General features: G+C 38.5%; 1 protein-coding gene across 2 annotated transcripts in view; it reads right to left on the bottom strand.

Annotated features, from left to right (window-relative positions):
- Positions 1-3,238: 3,238 nt before the first annotated feature.
- Positions 3,239-21,745, bottom strand: part of OPTN (optineurin) — a 38,706-nt gene continuing 20,199 nt past the window's right edge. Inside the window, exons 7-15 of one of the 2 annotated variants that reach the window (XR_006337012.1) lie at positions 16,449-16,551; positions 14,877-14,992; positions 13,571-13,720; positions 13,114-13,207; positions 12,168-12,326; positions 8,885-9,015; positions 7,540-7,622; positions 6,255-6,337; positions 3,239-3,419 (exon numbers count right to left, since the gene is read on the bottom strand). Coding sequence is in view for 1 of the 2 variants with exons in the window: in XM_043883678.1 (XP_043739613.1) it covers positions 3,295-3,419; positions 7,540-7,622; positions 8,885-9,015; positions 12,168-12,326; positions 13,114-13,207; positions 13,571-13,720; positions 14,877-14,992; positions 16,449-16,551 (961 nt within the window). In the remaining variant the exon portion in view is untranslated. The remainder of the gene's footprint in view (positions 3,420-6,254; positions 6,338-7,539; positions 7,623-8,884; positions 9,016-12,167; positions 12,327-13,113; positions 13,208-13,570; positions 13,721-14,876; positions 14,993-16,448; positions 16,552-21,745) is intronic. The other variant, XM_043883678.1, reaches the window with a different exon arrangement.

The following is a 21,745-nucleotide window of genomic DNA, read 5'->3' as shown; positions in this document are numbered from 1 at the left end:
TCATTGTACATTTGTTATGCTTTTTATAACTATCTCACAGTTCTTGGATATTGTTTTTTTTTTAATTTCTTTTTCTATTTGCTTTTCAGTTTTGGAAGTTCCTCATGACATTTCTTCAAGCTCACTGAGTCTTTCCTCAGCCACGGTCAGTCTTCTGATAAGCCCATCGTAGGCAGTCTTCATTTCTGTTACAGGATTTTTCATTTCTAGTGTTTCCTTTTGACTTTTTCTTAAGTATTTCCATCTCTCTGCTTACATTACCCCTCTGTTCCTGCATATTGTCATTTTCTTCCATTAGAGCTTATAGGATATTAATTGCAGTTGCTTTAAATTCCCATGCTTATATCATTATGTCTGAGTTTGGTTATGATGCCTTCTCTATCTTTACAAACTGTGTGGGTTTTTTTGTCTTTTACTGTGCTTTATAATTTTTTGTTGAACACTGAACATGATGTACTAGGTAAGAAAGAACTACGGTACACAGGCCTTTAGTTTGAGCTTGTTTGTTTATCTTGTGAGGAGCTGGGCCATGTTTATCGTTTACTGCAGCTCTAAGTGTCATATGCTAAAATTTCCTCTGATGTCCTTGCTTTGGTCTCCATTGTTGTCTCTGGGTTTCCTTACAGAATTCTTCTTAGAGAACGTTGAAGATTGTGCAATTCTTTCCGTTGTAACCATTGTTATTATACAAGAGCCCTGTTGATGTGATGATGAGGTGTTGTGGGGAGGGGACGCATTCTATAGGTCTATGATCACTCTTTTTGTGAGACTGTGCCTCTGGGCAGTGACCTTTACAAGTATTTTCCCTCCTCCTTTGGTGAGAAGAAGAAGGCTAGAGGGGGCAGAAGTTGGGTATATCTGTTTCCCCAGGTTTCTTAGGCTCTGATAACTTCCTAGCAAGTTAGGCTCAGGTGAAAGAGTTTCCCTTGAGGGCAGGCCTTAAGAAGAGCAGAATGTTCTGGTGTCTTTTTGAATGTCTACTTTTCCCCTCCCCCTGCTGCAATTATAGGGGAGTTTTTTTCTAATCTTTACTGTGAGAATCTGGTAGGGCTCGTGGAAGTAAAATTCACAAAACTTCAGGGGTCCCCCCCAAGACTCTGCTCCCTCTAGAGTTTTTAACTTTTGAGTTCATCCATGTGAGACTTTAGCAATTCTTCAATAATAGCTTTAAGTTTGTCTGCTCAGGTACTTGCTCCTCCCGTGGTTTCTGCTTCAGAGACCTTGGTCCTGTAATCAGTGACACTATGCCTGTCTGTCTCTCCAATTTGGGAACAGAGGTTTGCCCTGTGACCTCAGATCTCTGAAGGATTTAAAAAGCATGGATGACTTTAAGTTCGTTCAGTTTTTTTTCTTATTATAAGGATAGGAGTGATGATGTCTAAACTCCTTACATACCAGACCAGATCAAAATTACTTTTACATGTAACATCTGAAGACTGAATTCTGTAAAATGATCAAATGTGGCATTTTCATTTGCTCATTCATATTTCTTCATAGTTCCCATCTTTCTATTATTCCCATTAAGCCACACAAGGTAAAAGCATGGCCAAAATTCCAATGAAGTATAGTTAACTGGTAATCTAGAACAAGGCCTTTGAAGATGAAATTAATGGAACAAGACATGTGTAGATTTTACAAGTTGTTTACCAAACTGTTTGAGTCCACCCAAACAATAGCCTTAATTTAACTTCACCATATGAACTTGCCTTCACCTGCAGTCCTAATTACCAAGGAAACAATTTGATCCCAGACTTAATAAGCACATTCACACTGTTACTTCACATTGGGATCAGATTAATATTTTTACTTGAACAAAGCATAAGGGTATTGCCAGTAACTTAAGAGTGGAACCATTTGGTTTGTTTTCTATTTAGGATACTATAGAAATTTATCTACTCCAATATAAAGTAATAAGGAAAAAAATGTTAAACTAGAAACTATAAATAAGAAATTAAAATTTTAATAGTTATTTTAAAAATGTCTTAAACAAACATTCTCCGTGGGGTGAGGTAGGGAAATCTAAATTACTATTGAGTTTGTGCAATGTGTTCTATTGTAATGAAGCTGTAATTACCTGTTTTAATTCCTGTTTAAAAATATATATATGTATATACACATATACACACACACACACACGTCAGGTTTGTCTAGGAGAGAGTCTTAGGACAAAGCCAAACAGAGGAGATTTTAAACTTTTCTCTTAAATGTTTTAGTATATAGATACACAAGGACATTAATAACTTCTAAGGGTGGCCCAATATTAGCTCATCTTGGTAAACTAGATTTATAAAATATGGCAAAGCCCTATCTTTTCATCTTCCTAGAAAGAACAATTTCTAATTCAAACAACACTTACTGGTCTCTAATAGAGAGATTTTGCTTATATTCATGGAATTAACAAGACAGATCTGAATAAGTATTAAATTTATGTGAAGCTGAATACAGAAAACACATCCTGTGAAATTAGCTAACCACATATGAACAATGTGTAAGACTCATAAGGAAAATTTTATTTTGCAGTAACTATTTTTGTGATTATGAATATAGAGCCTGATCCAGGAAGAAAATTGATAGCCATTCTTTTTAGAAATTCATATACTATCTACTGTATAGTAGATAACATGTACCTGCATCACAAGGGAAGGAAAAGGGAACTTTACACTGTGGATGGTCACACGAAATCCAGTGAAACTAATGTATCTGCTTTGTGTAGGCCAGTAGTTTTTCACTTGTCCTGATGATCAAGTAAAAGCTCACAGGGCTCATCTGAAAAGAGCCACATCATAACTTTGGTGCTGTGCTTGAAATAAAACTTTAAGATATACACATATACACAACCCCAAATAGATCTGTCTTAAATGGATAAAGAAAGGTAACAATATAATTTATTTAAAAATACTTCAAAGACACTTTTCTCAATTAAATCTGTGACCACTTCATTTTTCTTGCCTCCCTAGAAGGTTCTAATCAGTGAGGCGTCTTCCATCTTATTACCACCTTTACTCCATCCATGATGTCATACGCTCATTACCTACATGAACAGTTCAGTGCTCACATCAATTAAATATTAAAAACAATGAGCCTATTATCAGAAGAGTGGTACGCTGAAGATTCTATTTTGCGAGTTATGGAAATGTGCCCCAAAATGTCCTTTATAGAACGTGATTTTTCTTTCTCCTAAAATAAAAATAATGAGCCAAAATAGTTGCATGAAACAAATGACACAAAAGTACAACTCTTGGAGGAAAAAAAATGAGATTTACCAACAGCTTGGGGGAGGTGAAAGGTCAACACTTAAATGATACAGTCCGTAACATGAATCAGTAGTGTATCTATGTCGGGCAGAACTTCTCCACATTTGGGGCAAGAATGAATTGGAATATTCTGTTGCTGCTGCAGCCAGTTTCTATCCTCGGCTCCTGGGAAGAAGCATTAAATGAAATGTTAATCCATTCCTTCCATAGTGCAAGCAGTTTTTAATAATAGATGGTTAATTTTAATGTTCAGGTAAACTTTGTAATCAATACCTCGTGGGAAATGAACATAGGCTTTTCAGTCTTTAACTGAAGTAATCTATATACGCAGAAAAAAAATCTCCAGAAGCAGTGCCTGCTTCCCTGTGATATTAGGATTTAGCCTCTATTCAAGGTTCTAGGTATATGAAAACATGTGGTTTCAGTTCCAGGTATAGGACAATACATGTTCTACTAAAAACTAGGATATTTGAGAGAAGAAAACAGATGAGGATGTAAGCGAAAGGGAAGGAGACTGTGGAAAGACAGCAAGCAGAACACTGAGAGGGATCCGGGAACAGTAGGTACCTTCTCAGAAATGGAGACAATAATTAGGGTCATTCAGCAGTTGTGTTTGAGCACCTGGGGCGGGGGTGAGAGGGATATAGACATCATGGGGACATCAGGCAAGAAAAGTGAGTGACAGGGGTGGGGTGTGCGAGAAGTGCCACAGTTGGTTTCCTGGGAGGGCAGAGAAGGGCTCAGACTGCTTGGTGCAGACAGGCTCCCCTGCTGAGATCAATTCCACATGTGAGAGGAGTTTTAAGAATGAAGAGTTATCCAGGCAAAGAAGAGTGAAGGGACTGAAGAAAGAGTCCTGTCATTTCCCTCAATGTTGGAGTTGGACTGAGATTCAAGTCTAAATCAAAGAATGCTTGATGAATACCAGAAATCAAAACAATACTGTAAAACAAACATCAGCAATTAAAAATAAATATATAAAAAAGAATGCTCAAAACAAGACTTGACTGTTGGCAGGTCCCACGTGTGCGAACCACACTCTGTGCAGGAAATGATTTCTGGCTCCCAGGACACCTCTTTGATCTGACCTTGCTGCACTGATGCAAACCATTTTTAGCTTTTTAGCATCTCCGCCCAGGTTGCTAGACTTGTTCAGGTCCCCCCAAATGTTTGTTTTTGCAGATGACAGTGGAGGTAACGTTTAAAATTATTATCTACTTCTGAGCATATTATTTGAATTGAATAACACGGGAGACTATTATGGATAGTTTGTGTCCAGCAAACTATAGAAGCAACTTTGAATAGAAATACTGATCATAAGGCATGATTTCTGAAGCAGTGGGCTTGTTAATGGTCTCATTGTTTTAGATTAGGGGCAGTAAACTTTTCCTGTAAAGGGCCGGAGAATAAGTATTCCAGGCTTTACAGGTCATAAATTTCTGGCATAACTACTCAACTCTGCCATTGTTGCAAGAAAGTAGCCAGACAGTATGTCAACAAGAGGGCAGGACTATGTTGCAATAAAACTTTACTTATTCAAACAGCTGACAGACCAGTTTTGGCCTGTAGGCTGCAGTTTGTCAAAATCTGCTCTAGATGACAACCAGCCACTTACCAGGGACTGTTAATTCATCCCTTTAAACTTCATGGCATCCGTTGGCACCTTTCTTTTTGTCCTGAAACCTTATTTAGGTTTCAAGATGCAGACTTAGGCTGTTGTATCACTCAGCTAATGGTTCCCTCCACCTCCTGGCTCTTCACTGTAAAATCAGCTTAGTCAGTTTTCCTTATTTATGTACCACACTCATTTCTGCCTTTGCCCTTTTATTCTTATACAGAAGTTATGGCTTCCAGGTGAAGCTTACAGTCACATCTTTCCAAGGCCTTTCTCAAGCCTCCTGGCCCTCTGGTGTCATCCTTTCCTCTTATCTGCAGCACTATTGTTTCTGCCCCTTACTTGTTATATTATGAATTCATCTTGTTACATGCATATCCTGTCCAACTAGACCACAGGCCTTCACGGATCTGACCGTGCTTTATGCTCGCCTGTTCCCTCATGCTCAGCTAAGTGCCCTCGGCCAGAGAAGACACTTACATGGCTGCAGAGGACAACCACAATGAGATAACACTGAGAGGAGTTATACTGTTTAAGGCTGCTTTGTTAGGAAACAAACAAAAAATTTTAGGACAATCTCTGTTTGGAATATTGTTACTTATACGACCAAAAACTTATTAGGATAATTATGAATATATTTGTATTTTGTGGTGAGTTTTAGATTATAAATATAAGCCAAAGAGTGTTTGGTCAGTTTTTTTTTTTCCTAGGTGTAAATAGATATTTGCCTTATATAGTTATGAGAAAGAAAAAGTTTCCTGAGAAATCTAGGTGTAAGAACTGTCCTTTTTTTGAACCAAGACAATCTTGGAGGTACTTAGGAGATATATGGGTATTCCTAGGATATTTAAATTCAGCTTAGAGAAAAGGCCTGGCAGTGCACGAGTGGGTAGATGCCGCTTTCTCTTCTGATCCTAAAAAATGCCCAAGGCTATTATTTAGACCAGTGCGTATGCTCCTGCTCGGTACGCCCCCCCCCCCACCACCAGGTGGTGCTAGTGGTAAAGAACCTGCCTGCCAAAGTTCAGTCCCTGGGTTAGGAAGATCCCCTGGAGGAGGACATGGCAACCCACTCCAGTATCCTTGCCTGGAATATCCCATGGATTGAGGAGCCTGGCCAGTTACAGTCCTTAGGGTTGCAAAGAGTCGGACACAACTGAAGTGACTTAGCATGCACTGTGCTCCTGCCTATGCCCCATGAATACTATATGTATCTTTTTGGAATTTTTTTTAATGTGTATTTTTAACCTCAATCACTACCTCTAATATTTACTTTAATCTATTTTTTCCTGTAGCAGGACTTTGGCAGGGGCATTGGCAGAGACAGGCGGTAGAAGGGATGCTCAGAAAACTTTTGCTACAATTTAACAGTGAACTATACATACTATATTGCTTCCTTGCTGTTGATAATCACACTGATAGCTCCATTTCAATGGTCAGTTGGTATGTGGAAGGGATTCAGACTGATCTAGCAATAAAAAATTAAGAATCAGTTTTATGTAAAATTTAGATAACATCTTTTTTTTTTGATAACATCTAATCAAATCAGATAACATCTGATTCTATTCTTAGTGGCACTGCTATTAACCTTTCATCTAGCTATGTCAGTCTTTGACCCTTTGACTATTATGTTTTTTCCTATCTAGACTCAAGGATAATACGTCCCTTTCAGTGACATAATTTACTGTAAGTGACAGAACATTATTCTTGGAGTATTAAAACCATGTAATAAACACAGCACTATATTTTGATTAAATATTATGATCAATTTCACTCAGGGAATTAAAATCTGGATATAGAACATAGTGACAGGCTTATTACATGCAGTACTGTGTAGTGGCGAAGAGTTAGATAACCTTGGGCTCCATGTTCAGCTCTGCCCCTTAGAAGCCTTGTGATCCTGGGTTATTGAACCGTGTCTTCTGGAAGATGGTGATACAATATACCTGATAGAATTTTGTGAGGATCAGATGAAGTAATTTGTATGAAGTGATCAGCATAGCACCAGCACATAGTAAACTCTCAATAAATGATAACCTTACTATATGCATAACACCAGGTATTGGGTGAGGATATCAGCTCTGCAGGGGCTTATTTAATAGAGTACTTAAATGCATATTTAGAATACATAAGTAACTATAAAATAGCAGATAAGTACTGGAATAGAAATAAAGTACTTTGGAAATTGAGGAGGGAAAGGTCACATTTTGTTGGATTCATGGGGATGGTATTTGAAATGGGTTTTAAAGATGGGGTAAGAGTTCACTGGAAAGAGACTGTAGGAATAAGGAAGGGCCTCTATATGAAGGATACCACACAAGCAAGTACACATAGGTGTATAAGTTTAGGACAAGTTCAAGGAACAGGGAGTGATTCTGTTGGCTAATATCCATAGGGGAACAGCGTGAGAGAAGGCTTAGAATTTTGGCTATGCCAGGTGCTAACTGCCAGTGTGAAGAGTCTGGTCTGGATTCAGGAGGGAATGGATGGAGTTTGGGGTACTTTGGAAATAAGACTGATTTTTGCTGTATTTTTGGTAACTTGACCTAGAATATATAGAATGTAGTGAGATTTTAGTGTATATAGAATGTAGTGAAATTTTCCTTCAAGCATCTTCACAGGATAGCAAACCCATGGAACCTCTACCACTTGGCATCACACGTGACTCACCTCTTTGAACGAGATAAGCCTGCTGGTCAGCATCACTTGCTCTCGCCCCGTGACGGCTCTGCATTTCCATCAAGGTCTGCCTGCTGGGATAAAAAGCAATGCTATCTGTGAAACCTTGAAATATGACAACATTAAGCAGGCATTCAACACAGGTGTGAGAAAAAAGAGGTAAACTACAAAGCCAAGGTTCACAGAAACCAGAACTTATGAGTAATTTGAGTTTTAAATATCACTGGCACTAGGACACAATGTAGTAAATATGATTTTTTAAAAATCAGGAAATAAACAGAATGTCAATCAATGGGGAATAGGTTGGAAAAAAGTGGCATATTTCTAAAGCAGGACACAACAAAGCAAATAATGAATTAAATCTGCATATACATACAGATTTATATATATATATATATATATATATAGTTCAAAATCAGTTATATATATAAAACAAATTGCAGAATAATACCTTTAGTGACCATTCTGTAACCTATGCACCTTGCTTTATGAAATTAATATTACCTTGTTTTAAGATATTATATAGGTGTGTGTATATATGCAAAAATACAAAACAGCTGGAGATGCTACACACGAGTTCTAGGCACTGTGGGAGAGGGAGAGAGGATGATACTGAGGGATAGGGAGAAAGGAGACTGCAACTTCATCTACAGTTCTTCTTTTTATAAAAATATACTTGAAGCAAATAAAAGAAGTATTAGTAACTGTCAATCCTCGATGGGTACATATTGGCTTCCTTGGTGGCTCAAATGGTAAAGAATCCACCTGCAATGCAGGAGACCTGGGTTTGATCCCTGGGTCAGGAAGACCCCGTCAAGAAGGAAATGGCAAGCCACTCCAGTATTCCTGCCTGGAGAATTCCATGGACAGTGGAGCCTGGTGGGCTACAGTCCATGGGGTTGCAAAGGGTCAGACATGACTGAGCAACTAACATACACACACTGGTGTGTGTTATTTTATTCTCTGTATTTTTCTGTTTCTTACTCCTCTATATTTTGTTCTCAAAAGGAAATTTTTAAAGATAGAAGTAATTTTAGCAGTATTTTCTTGTAAAACATATTACAGAATTACTTAAAGTATTAGGAATGTTTCATCCATGACAATGGCAGGATATGACTGGAACCCATATTATTATGCTTTTACAATTTATCTAGAAGCAGAAACTCAATCAGGTTCCCACAAGATACTGCCAAGCCTTTTAAAGCAAACCAAGTATCAGGAACAGTGTCAGGCCAGGAGTACTCAAAGTGAGTCTTGTAGCTCAAACAGCTAAAATACTGTGGGTCCCTCTCCCACAGCCGGGGTGATCTGTGCTCCACGTCTTCCCCTCGTTTACCTGCCTCCATCTTCGAAATCATTGTTTTCTCTCAGCAGAACTGCCAGCTGCAATGCCAGCTGCTCCTTTTCTTCATGAATCTTCTCTCTTGCTGCTCTTTCAGCATGAAAATCAGAACAATAAACCTCCATCTGTTAGAGGGAAAAAAGAAAGAGAAGTTACTACCCAGACAAATGTGTCTTCTCTACAGCCTATCTGCTGCTAAGTGGAAGAGGCTGTGCTACATCTTGTGACACGTCTTACAAAGATTAATAACAGGTACATGCTCCTGCTAGAAACCAGCGTAATGACCGTGACCATGTGAGTGAGCCATCCTGAAAATAGAGCCTCAAGTCCATCCTCAGTGCAGCCTCATGAGAGACCCTGAGTCAGAATCACCCAGCTAAGCTGCTCCTGGATTCCAGATCCATAGCAACTGAGAAAATAAATGCTTGTTGCTTTAGCAGCTTTATTAGGAGAATAATCTGTTACCTCTAAATAAATAAATATTATGCTATAATATGTAATTTCTTCACTGTCATAAAATTATAAAGTAAAAATGAATGCCTTAATAGTGAACTGAACATTATTTTAATACCAGTTTTTAACTTTCTATATTTTCAATTAGGTTTTCCTTTTCAGATTTAGCAGTTCTAGGATATTTTTTTTTATCTATTATTTAAAAAAGTTAATAAACATTTGAATATTCTAATCACAATTTTAGTTGCCAAAAAAAGTATGAAATAGATCATTTTAAGGGACTTCCTGCCATCTGTGAGTGCTCTAACATTTTATGGTTTTCACTGGTAGATCATGGGCTTTTTTTTTGAGTCAGACATAAATCTGAGTTAAGATCTCATTTCCATCACATCATTAGGTTTGAGTCAGTAAGAACTAAGCCTTTGTTTTGTCCATCTCTATATCCCCAACAATGAAAACTGTGTCTGACATTAATTATAAGTGCTCAAAAAAGAGTATCCATCAAAACAAAGCAAACATCTCCGTACAGACCATGGTAAAAGTACATGGCTCCAGGGTCAGGCTCAATCAAAGGAAATGCCTGAAAAAGCTCAAAGTGAAATTTTATTCCTGTAGAAATAAAACCAAAGCCGTGAAAAGTGAAAGTTGCTAGTCATGTCCGACTCTTTGAGACCCTGTGAGATATACAGTCCATGGAGTTCTCCAGGCCAGAATACTGGAGTGGGTAGCCCTTCCCTTCTCCAGGGGATCATCCTAACCCAGGGATTGAACCCAGGTCTCCCACATCACAGGTATATTCTTTACCAGGTAAGACACCAGGGAAACCCCAGAATACTGGAGTGGATAGCCTATCCCTTCTCCAGCGGATCTTCCCGACCCAGGAATTGAACCAGGGTCTCTTGCATTGCAGGCGGATTCTTTACCAGCTGCGCTATCAGGGAAGCCTATAACTACAGTATCAGGCCCAGTCAAAGAAAATACCTAAAAGAGCTCAGGTTGAAATTCTATTCCTATAGAAATAAAACTAAAGCTGTAAGTCCATTCAACCACTCCTGTATTTCACTAGGCCAGCCACTATGGGCAGCAGGTAATGAGTATGTATATAGGGAATAGTAAACTTCTGGTATTGTTACATTGAAAATAATCTGTTTATCAGTTTGGCAAATGTTTAAAAGAGTAATGCAAGGATGTAGGGAAATAGGGGCTTTCAGCTACTTTTGGTGAGTAAAAAATTTTGATTATGCACTTCCGGAAGACAACTTGGAAATAGTTATTTAACTTAAAAACAATCTAACCCAATGACCCAACCATTCCATTTCTGTATCTTACTAGAGATTCCACAAAAGCACAAAGATATACATACAAGAATATTCAGTTCAACATTGTTGATAAAAAGCAAAAATATTGGTACAACCTACATGTCCATTAATAGAGGGCTGGTTAAATATACCAGGGTAATGCACACTTTGGACACCATACAACTATTTTAAAAAGTACATATGGCTGTGAGTAATAACATGGAGAGATATCCAATATAGATCAGGAATGAAAAAGTAGTACAATATGTATGGCATGATCCTGGTTTTAATTACACAAGCAATGAGGTGGTAGGAAGACTAACTCTACCAGAAATCAAAACATTTGATTATTTGTGAGACAGTATGTACCAGACCAACAATGTACAAACAGACCAATGGAACAGTGTAGAATCCAGAAATAGACCTGTGGGTACATTGACATAATATGTGACAAAGAGGGCAACAGAGTCCTTAAGAAAAGACAACCTTTTAAATAAATGGTGCTAAATGAATAGGATATTCATGTAGAAAAAAAAATATGAATCTTTACCCTTACTTCACTGCATATAGAAAAGCTAATTTCAGATATTTTTGTATCTTAATGTAAAAGACAAAACCATAAATCTTTTAGAAGTCAACACAGGAGAATATATTCATAGCCTTGAGGTAATGAAAGCATTTAAAACAGGACACAGAAGTACTATCATCATAAATGAAGAGACTGATAAACTAGACTACATTAAAATTAAGAATTCCATTCATCAAAAGACATGCTCATGAGAGTAGAAAGGCAAATCACAGAGTGAAGAAATCTGCCAAAAACACTGGCAAGGGCTTATATCTGGAATATATAAAGAACTCCTATAAAATTAAGAAAAAGCCAGCAAACCAGAAGAAAACTGGGCAAAGACCTGATCAGGCACTTCACAAAAGGAGATCCTTAAAAGGCCAGTAAACATTTCAAAAAGTACATGTTCAAACCAGCAGGGAAATGCAAATTAAATGAGACACCATTATAAACTCATCAGAATGTTTAAAAATTAAAATACTGATAATACAAGTATGGGTCAAGGTGGATATAGAGCAATAGGAACTCTCTGCTGATGGGAGTGAAAACTGGTAGGTACGTCCACTCTGGAAACCTCTTTGGCATTATCAGTGAACACTGAGTAACCTGCCTACTCTAGGAACAAGCAGTTGTGCTCCTAGGTGTGCACCCAACAGAAATGAATGCACAGGTGAATAAAGAGACTTGCATAAGAATGTCAGAGCAACATTAAACATCATTCCCAAGCTGGGAATGATCCAGCTGTCCATCAACTGTAGAATGGATGAATTTAATGAGCAGTACACTTAGAAGTGTGGTATGCTTTCCACATGTGATAAACTTCAGTAAAAAGGTTTTTAAAAAATATATTAGTGGAAATAGTGTAATATCAAAAATATGTATTTCAGCACCACCACTCTCCTGTTTGAGGATATAGTCAAGGTTGGCCCCCCTAGGCTCCCGCTTGGGAACACGCTACCTGAGCCCTGAGGACGGCCATGGTCTCCAGGTCCTTCTCCTGCTTGGCGATGGTCTGCTTCATCCCATCCATTTGGAGCTGCTTGGAAGCCAGGGCCTTCTCTGCCAGTTCCAGCTTCCCACTCAGTTCCTGCAGCACCACCTTATCCACTTTTTCTGACTGAAAAAGATAAGCTTATTCTGGACTTGGTTTTGAAATAATTCAACCTATTTTAGTAAAATGTAACATGAAGGCTTAAATTAAAAATTTACTAGGTCTTCAGAGAGGAACCATATTCTAGGAAAATCAAATGAAAAACAAAGTATATTTCTAAGAATATAAACTCAAAGACCCCTTCTAATTCAAAGCTCCCCTGCTCTTTACTTATTGCCGCTTTACTGAGGTAAAACTGACAAAATTGTAAAATATTTGAAGTGTAAAACGTGATGATTTGATATACAAATACACTGTGAAAAGGTTCCCCCGATTGGGTTAATTAACTCATCTCTCATCTGACATATCTATCCATGGTGTTTAAACTATCACACCATGCTAGGGACATTATTACTAAGTTAAGTTGCAGCCCAGTAAGTCCAGGGTCTCAAGTTCACTGACAGAGGCAAGCTAGCCTTGAGAGAGCTCCCAGCAGCAGTCTCATTGTACATCCATTACTCATGTAGGAGCCCATACTCAGCTCTCCTGCAAACTCACCCACCATTAGAAATGGTGGGTGACAGCTTACTTCATGACCACAAGACGTGCACCCCATCTTTGACTACACGGCAAATTATACATATGCGGCAGGAGTTATGAACACAAGAAATCAATTACTGATAAAAATGGAAAAAAACCTTTGAAACCAGACTTAGTTAAGGATTAACACAACTACCTCACATATTTACATAAAACGTTCAGTAGTTCCATTCACTACTAGGCTATGAAAGTAATTTTTTTTTTTTATGAGTACCTCTCTCCTTTTTAGTTCCTCAATTGTCTTCAGTGCATTATTGTATTCTTGAAGAAGCCTGTTGTGTGTCAACTGTAGAGTGCCTAATTTGGACCTATTTAAAAAGAAATTAAAAAGGAAATCTTGGGGAAAATACATAGAAACTTAGTCTTGCCTCCCAACTTTCTTCTGAACACTCAAGTAGCAAAATCTCTTCCACCTTTATAATCCTACCACCTACTAGCATATTCTCACTCTCAAAGAAAATGATTTTTCTTCAAATAATCAAGATAGATTACAAATTATTTTCATAATTGTTAAAATAAAACTTAAATTTTATCTCTTCAAAAAGGTCTAATTCTCCTTCAAATAAACAAAACACAAAAAATAAATTTATCCTCAAATCCTGATTCCAATCGCATAAAACTGCTCTTGTATCTTCTTTCAGCAAGTAGCCATCCAGTCATTGCACACTCACTTTTCATCTTCTGTTTTAGCTTGTTCCATTTTGATTTCTGATCGCATGCTTTCTACTTGGAGCTCTAATTTTTTGTTTTTATAAACCAGCTCTTGTTTTTCATTCAGCTCTGATGGGCTTGCAGAATTTTTCCTTTCAAGGGCCTGACATCTAAGAAAGAGCAAAATTTCATGAGGACAAACAATGCTCCTTCACATTTCTCAGTGGCTTCTAAACAGATTCTCAGATTATGTAGCAAATACAAAGAATTTCATGATGATATTCTTCAAAAATTTAACAGTACAAAATTAAATATTTTATCCTTCCTGCTTTTTTACTAGAAGTGTTTCTGAACTGTTATGACTGAATATAAAAATACACAGATTTTTATAAAAGAAATTTATAGGCTCAAGTACAAAAAATATGGTTTCTGATAAAGATTCAGTAGGAGAGAAGGAAGTGCTTTAAGTCCTGTTAAAGATCAGAATGAGAATTTCAATGTAACAAGAGCAAAATGAGCCAATGACTGCTGTGTGTAAGGCATTAATGCAAAAAGCATGTTAAACATTAGCTTACTTAATACAAAGTTTGAGTTATGACACACAGTTTACAGATGATAAAACTGAGGCACAGAGAGGTTAAATAAATAACTTGTCCAAGATATTACCACAAATAAGGGGTAAATCTGTATTTCAACCTGGGTCTGTTTATCCAAAATCCTTTGCATCAGCTGCTACGCTGACAATAATACTGTATAGCCTTGGTCAGTGTAACTCCACAGAAACATATATTTGTATATTGTGCTGGAAATATGCTTGCCAATTAATCTAAGAGAACAACATCAACTTAGCTTTTCTAAATTTGGGGCAACTCCTTACATCAAGAGAAACAAGCAGATGCAAAATTCTCTCAATTTAGATATTAGCCCTCATAACTGATAGAAAATCAAGTTTTTTTTTTTTTCTCCCTAAATAAATCTCACTCAGGTTCTTCTTGCCCTTCGTAGCTTTCTTTTATGTTTGTTCACATCAATTTTGTCAGCTTACATAAGTCACAGGAAGTCTGGCTTACTGTTTTTTCCAGGTCCTCATATATGCTTAAAAGGCCCCCGAAAAGCAGAATCAGAGTCCCCTGGGTCCATTCCCCCAAGGACTTCATGGTTACATATTAACCGGAACATTGGTGTTTTCTGAATTCATATTTCAATTATGTGTCTTTTCCTTTTACTCAGTAACACAGTAACAACATGATGTTTTTGTATATTAACATATTTTGTTAAACAGTACACTTTTTGAAGTGGGGGGTAAACATTATCTCTCATTCTTACTTTTCTTGAAGTCTCTTCTTCATTAGCTCAGCTTCACTGAGTTTTGTGTGAGCTTCCTGAAGCTCCTTAAACAGGGTTGTCACCTGAAGGTTCAGTGTTTCCACTTCACTTCCAATCTGTCATCCAGGAAATCCAAACATGCACTTATTAGAACTTAAATGAACCTCTTTGTGAGGAAACTGTGTGAACCACTGGCGTCCAACTAAGACTGTGAACTGATTAAACTTTTGGCACTTAATGCCCCAAATATCTGGAGAAGGCAATGGCACCCCACTCCAGTACTCTTGCCTGGAAAATCCCATGGACAGAGGAGCCTGGTGGGCTGCAGTCCATGGGGTCGCGAAGAGTCGGACACGACTGAGCGACTTCACTTTCACTTTTCACTTTCACGCACTGGCGAAGGAAATGGCAACTCCCTGGAGAATCCCAGGGAGATTCAACCCAAATGAAGAATCCCAGGGACGGGGGAGCCTGGTGGGCTGCCGTCTGTGGGGTCGCACAGAGTCGGACACCACTGACGTGACTTAGCAGCAGCAGCACCAAATATCTTGTATGGAAAGAAAAATAAAAGCTTTGGATACAGCTCTGTTTCCTCACAGAGCATTAACTGATCAGTTTGGATACTCTTGTGATAATGCCTTTATCATAATCAAATGGACCCTGACCACACTTCAGGGGATCATAGGTCACGGTGCTGTCAAAGCACAATCTACTTCACCCAGCTAGCAGCTCACGCCCACATTCCCTCACTGTTTCGTGTTTCTAGCTTACTCAGCTGTTCTCACTGTACTGGCTTCTTCCTGGCAGCTCCAGAAGTTTGGTCAATGAGTTTTACTGTGCCAGGGAAGTCTCAATACTTCTCTATCATTAGTTGTTGATTAGTTTTGGTCTCTTCATCTCAGTTTTTAACATATTCTCCATTCTCTTGAAGGCAGGGGACTCAGCTCAGAGCGTGGCATACAGCAGGCATCTGATACAGGCTTGCTGAGTAATTTAGCTAAAGTGAGTGTTTCATGTAAATGCCTTTCTTGTGGGCTACTGTGGGTCTTACAACTTCCTGCCCTCATCACCTTTCCCTAAGCTTCTGACCGTGTTCGCAGGTTACAAGGCATGTTTCTGAGTTGTCACACAAGTGTATATAAATATGTATGTAAACAAATGTCTTTCTTGTTCAAACTATTATATTCAAATGAGTAGTGGGAGAGAACAAAGACCCTTCAATTCTACCTGAAGTTTCTGGATCATATACTCAAATGATTTCATTATATATTGGACAAAATTCCTTTCTCAATTTGTGGGCCTGTTTACTTAGAAATTCTGGAGAGGAAATCAGTCAAGAAGAGATAAAGGAGTGATTTCCTAGAATCACTGGGATAGGAATACATCTCACTGCAATTTACAGTGAATGAAATTCAGATCAGGACAAGGAAACAAGAGAGAAATAGAAAATATTCAACATGAAAAACTGTTTCTCTATTTCTAAAGCCACACATCACACGACTTGGCTCCTGTGCCCTCACTGCCCTCCATCCACTGAGAGTGTGGTAACCGTCTTGGACTCTGAGTACCCACAGTTTTGGTGTCTTTCTCCTCTTCTTTCTCTTGTTCTGTGTGCTCCTCTGTCTGGGTCTCAGTCTCAGAATGATCCTTGGCTTTCTTTTCAAAATCAGAAATTCTAAAAAAATTACAGAATATAGAAAAGTTACCTTTTCTTTGGCTTCCAGAGGAATAACAATCGCAGAAGCATTAAAAAGGACATTGTCTAAAATTTGGATAAAGGATGAACGTTTTCAAAATCTCTTCATATGCTATATATTAGCTCTGGTTTTGCTTTCAACCAGATACTGGCTGGAACCAATTTAAGGGATGAATGCACATGGAGGTATAAGATGGGTATAATTTATCTTGAACACTGAAAAACACTGCCCTTTTCCACATCACTGAAATGCACAGAACTGTTTTTTTAATTTGTATTTTTATGTGTGTATGCACATGTGCTTACGTGAGAGTGGGTGCCTCTTTATAAGGATTCAGCAGAGAGGGAATCTTTATACTTGTTATAAGAAGATGCATCTAAGTTTATGAGGTCCTAAAACAAATATAGCAATATTCTTATACTGAATCAAAATCATATGAAAACTACCTCAATACAAATGGAATAAAAAGAAACTTGTGGTTAAAGATGGTAGATTAAATATATGCATGTAATTTTTCTCTCACCCTCAATGCCACTAAAATGACTTTGGAAGAAGAACATTCAAAGGAACTGCACCGCCCCTCTACCCCTGCCCAGCAAAAAACAGAAGATGAAAGTTGGTCAAATATATCAGAAAGCAGAAAAAGACAGCAAGAGTGAAGGGTGAGGAGGCAGGGGGAGGAAGAAAGAGATAAGGAAAGGGACAAATGGCAAAGAGGAACACCAAGTTAAGAAAATGAGAGGACTGGTTCAGGAGTTCAATTCAAAATAATAGTAGCTGCTAGAATGAGAGAACAGAGAAAACTGAGGGTAATTAAGTCAAGATCATTTTTCAAGAACTGAAGGATGAATGAGGCCAAGAGTGTCCAGAACAAATGGATGAAAACAGGCCCCTCACCAAAGCACATATGAGATGTCAGAAAACTAGGGATGGAGCAAAGAACCTTTGGGGGAGAGGACAAACAAAAGAAGTTTTATGCCAAAAGATCAAGAATCAAAATGGCAATGAATTTCACAGCCTTAACACCAGAGGCCAGAAGACAATGAAGTACTAATGCTTTCAAAATTTGGCGGGAAAATTATATCCAATATATCAATAGAATTGTGTATCTAGCAAAACTATCTGTTAAGTAAAAAGTTAGAAAGAGAGATTTTCAGATATGCAGATTTCAGAAAATATCCTCCCCATATATTCTTTCTTAGTAAGTTAGTGGAGATATTTAAAGATATTTAGTGAGTAAGAAAACTGGATACAGAAAACAGGTGATCCAAAAGAGCAGAGCTGCGGGAATTCCACAAGTGGCCAAAGAGAGGCCCCAAGGTAACTGCAGTAGAACAGGACCTAGACAGCAACCAGGCCGACTCTCAAGAAGAGGAAACTATTAGACTACTAACACGTTTGCATGTCACTGAGATTTCCTCACTGGGGAAGGGTATGGTGAACTAAGCAAATTTTTAAATGTAATTTTGCATAGAGTTTTTTGCTTTTGTTTTTTAAAGTGTTAGAAAGGAAAAGTGGTCAAGGCATAGAGCAGAGCTCAACAGAGAACTGTGCACGCATGTGTGCATATGTTTGCATAATAATAACAATAATAAAAAACACTGAGTAGTGATCTAACTAAATGTCAATACAATCAGTTTTGGAGTAGGGTGGTGTAGCATGGGATGGGAATAAGGGTCCAGAAGTGGGTGTGGTGACAATGGTGGGAGTCAAAAGCAGTTAAATTCTCTTCCTTCATAGTTGGGAGGTCAATAGATTATGTCTAAGATAGGGGAAAATTTTTTTTGAGTAGTGATTTAATCTTGATCTATGGGAGTATCAAAAGAACCAGCTAAATAAGTTGTAAGCCAGGACTTCCCTGGTGGTCCAGTGGTTAAGACTCTGCCCTCCAATCAATGCAGGGGGCATGGAATCAATCCCTAGTTGGGGAACTAAGGTCCCATGTGCTGTGGAGTATAGCCAAAAGTTAAAAAAATGATCAAAAAAATATGTTATAAGTGGTTAAGAAGCAGGAGAAGGAAGTGGTGGGGGTGGGGTGGGGGTGTGTGACTAGCCAAAGTACTACTACTATCTTTCCATAAAAAGCCTGTGGAGCAACCAATTCTTTAAACTATGTGAATGCAAAAATGATTTTTCAATAAGAACTTAATGATAATACAAAATAAACAAACAGCATTGGTATCTGTTGCAAACTGCCAAACCTAATTGGTGCACAGGCACCGTCTCTAGAGCTGGTTGGTGCAGGGTGGAAGGATGGGCCTTCATCATACCACTCACAAACGATGCAGGCTTCCGACCCACATGTGAATTTCAACTTAAGTTTCTAGGGCAAATTTTCATCTTGGGCTGACTTTTTCCTGCCCCCTCTCTTGTTATCTTGGGCCATATTTCATATACAATTTCCCTCTCCTTCCTGGCTATCAATTTACGTTTGTTCAGAAGACACAAATTACACAAAATATGAATCCTGACAAACAGTGAAAGAAAAACAAGTCTACTATCCCCTCTCCCCACCTATCACCTAAAATTTTTCAATTTCTCTTATTTCTCACGACTAATGAAAACAGTTGAAGACTGACTTACGTATTTGAGAAAAAGACATGTTAGGTCTTGTAATGTCTTTTTATCATATCCTGCACAGTAAATCAAGTCAGGTGATATATCAGTGATTTTATTGCTTGGTTTCAGTCTGACCTTAGCCAAGAGGTTGTCCTAACACAGACATGGAGAACACTGGTCCTGGCAACCGATCGCTGACTTACCAGGTGTTAAAAACTGCAAGAAGTCTGACTCACAAAGTGGAAATTTAATGTTATTGAGAAAGGGTAAGAGAGGGAAACACCCATCTCAAAGGTAGGCCTGACTTCCTAGCCAGACAGAGTTACAACGCCAGACAGAGAGCTATCATTATTTTGAAAGCAGGAATTATATATTAGATCATATGAAAGATCAGGATGTATAATCAGCAAATTCCTAAGTTTACACTTTTATTATTAAAGTTAATCATGTTGTCTGAGGAAGGATGAATTAGCAGCTAAACTTGACTTCTTTGAATGCTGTACAGAACTCAGGAGGGTAAATGTGCCAATGAAACAGAAATGCACTGATTACTCATCAATATTAAAGGTCTTTTTCCAAAGCAAAACATCTTCCTTTTAAAAAATCAGCTGTACCTATAATAACTGAGGTGTAAAATGAATGCTTTTACTTATTTATTTTTCTGTGCATCATTACTCAGTTTGGGGACTTATCAAAAAGGCAGGACAAATGTTTTACTCAATTAGAATACATAGTATTAGTTGCCTGGAAATTGACCTCTGAACTTTTCTATTAAGACAGTGGTAGGATACGGGGTACAGAGAAGGCAATGGCACCCCACTCCAGTACTCTTGCCTGGAAAATCTCATGGATGGAGGAGCATGCTGGGCTGCAGTCCATGGGGGTCCTGAAGAATCGGACACGACTGAGCGACCTCACTTTCACTTTTCACTTTCATGAACTGCAGAAGGAAATGGCAACCCACTCCAGTGTTCTTGCCTGGAGAATCCCAGGGACAGGGAAGCCTGGTGGGCTGCCACCTATGGGGTCGCACAGAGTCAGATTCGACTAAAGTGACTTAGCAGCAGCAGCAGGATACAGGGTCAGTTCAGTTCAGTCGCTCAGTCATGTCCGACTCTTTGCGACCCCATGAATTGCAGCACGCCAGGCGTCCCTATCCATCACCAACTCCTGGAGTTTACTCAAACTCATGTCCATTGAGTCGGTGATGCCATCTAGGCATCTCATCCTCTGTCGTCACCTTCTCCTCCTGCCCCTAATCCTTCCCAGCATCAGGGTCTTTTCCAATGAATCAGCTCTTCGCATGAGGTAGCCAAAGTATTGGAGTTTCAGCTTCAGCATCAGTCCTTCCAATGAACACCCAGGACTGATCTCCTTTACGATGGACTGGTTGGATCTCCTTGCAGTCCAAGGGACTCTCAAGAGTCTTCTCCAACACCACAGTTCAAAAGCATCAATTCTTCGGCACTTAGCTTTCTTCACAGTCCAACTCTCACATCCATACACGACCACTGGAAAAACCATAGCCTTGACTAGACAGACCTTTGTTGGCAAAGAAATGTCTCTGCTTTTTAATATGCTATCTAGGTTGGTCATAACTTCCCTTCCAAGGAGTAAGCGTCTTTTAATTTCATGGCTACAATTACCATCTGCAGTGATTCTGGAGCCCCAAAAATAAAATCTGACACTGTTTCCACTGTTTCCCCATCTATTTCCCATGAAGTGATGGGACCAGATGCCATGATCTTAGTTTTCTGAATGTTGAGCTTTAAGCCAACTTTTTCACTGTCCTCTTTTACTTTCATCAAGAGAATTTTTAGTTCCTCTTCACTTTCTGCCACAAGGGTGGTGTCATCTGCATATCTGAGGTTATTGATATTTCTCCCGGCAATCTTGATTCCAGCTTGTGCTTCTTCCAGCCCAGCGTTTCCCATGATGTACTCTGCACATAAGTTAAATAAGCAGGGTGACAATATACAGCCTTGATGTACTCCTTTTCTTATTTGGAACCAGTCTGTTGTTCCATGTCCAGTTCTAACTGTTGCTTCCTGACCTGCCTAACTACTGCACAATTGTACTCATCTCACACGCTAGTAAAGTAATGCTCAAAATTCTCCAAGCCAGGTTTCAGCAATACGTGAACCGTGAACTTCCAGATGTTCAAGCTGGTTTTAGAAAAGGCAGAGGAACCAGAGATCAAACTGTCAACATCATCAAAAAAGCAAGAAAGTTCCAGAAAAACATCTACTTCTGGTTTATTGACTATGCCAAAGTCTTTGACTGTGTGGATCACAATAAACTGTGGAAAATTCTGAAAGAGATGGGAATACCAGACTACCTGACCTGCCTCTTGAGAAACCTGTATGCAGATCAGGATACGAGGTAAAGATCTACAATTCATAGCCGTCATTCCTTTTCACCTTTGAAAAGAACTGACTATCAAATAAGTCATTGGAAAAACACTGATTTCTTTTAGATAACCCTCATTCTGAATAAATAACTTTTGTTTCATATTTTAAGAACAGATTTTCTTATACTTAAATTTTTCAACTGCTTCAGTTAGAAAGTGCTATAGTTTTAAGATTAATGAAACATTTATAATGTCTGAGAGAA

The sequence above is a fragment of the Cervus elaphus genome, chromosome 23 (genome assembly GCF_910594005.1).
Source record: "Cervus elaphus chromosome 23, mCerEla1.1, whole genome shotgun sequence".
In the NCBI taxonomy this organism is placed as follows: Eukaryota; Metazoa; Chordata; class Mammalia; order Artiodactyla; family Cervidae; genus Cervus; species Cervus elaphus.
Note: the sequence above shows the minus strand (reverse complement) of the source record. Positions and strands in the feature narration are given on the sequence as shown.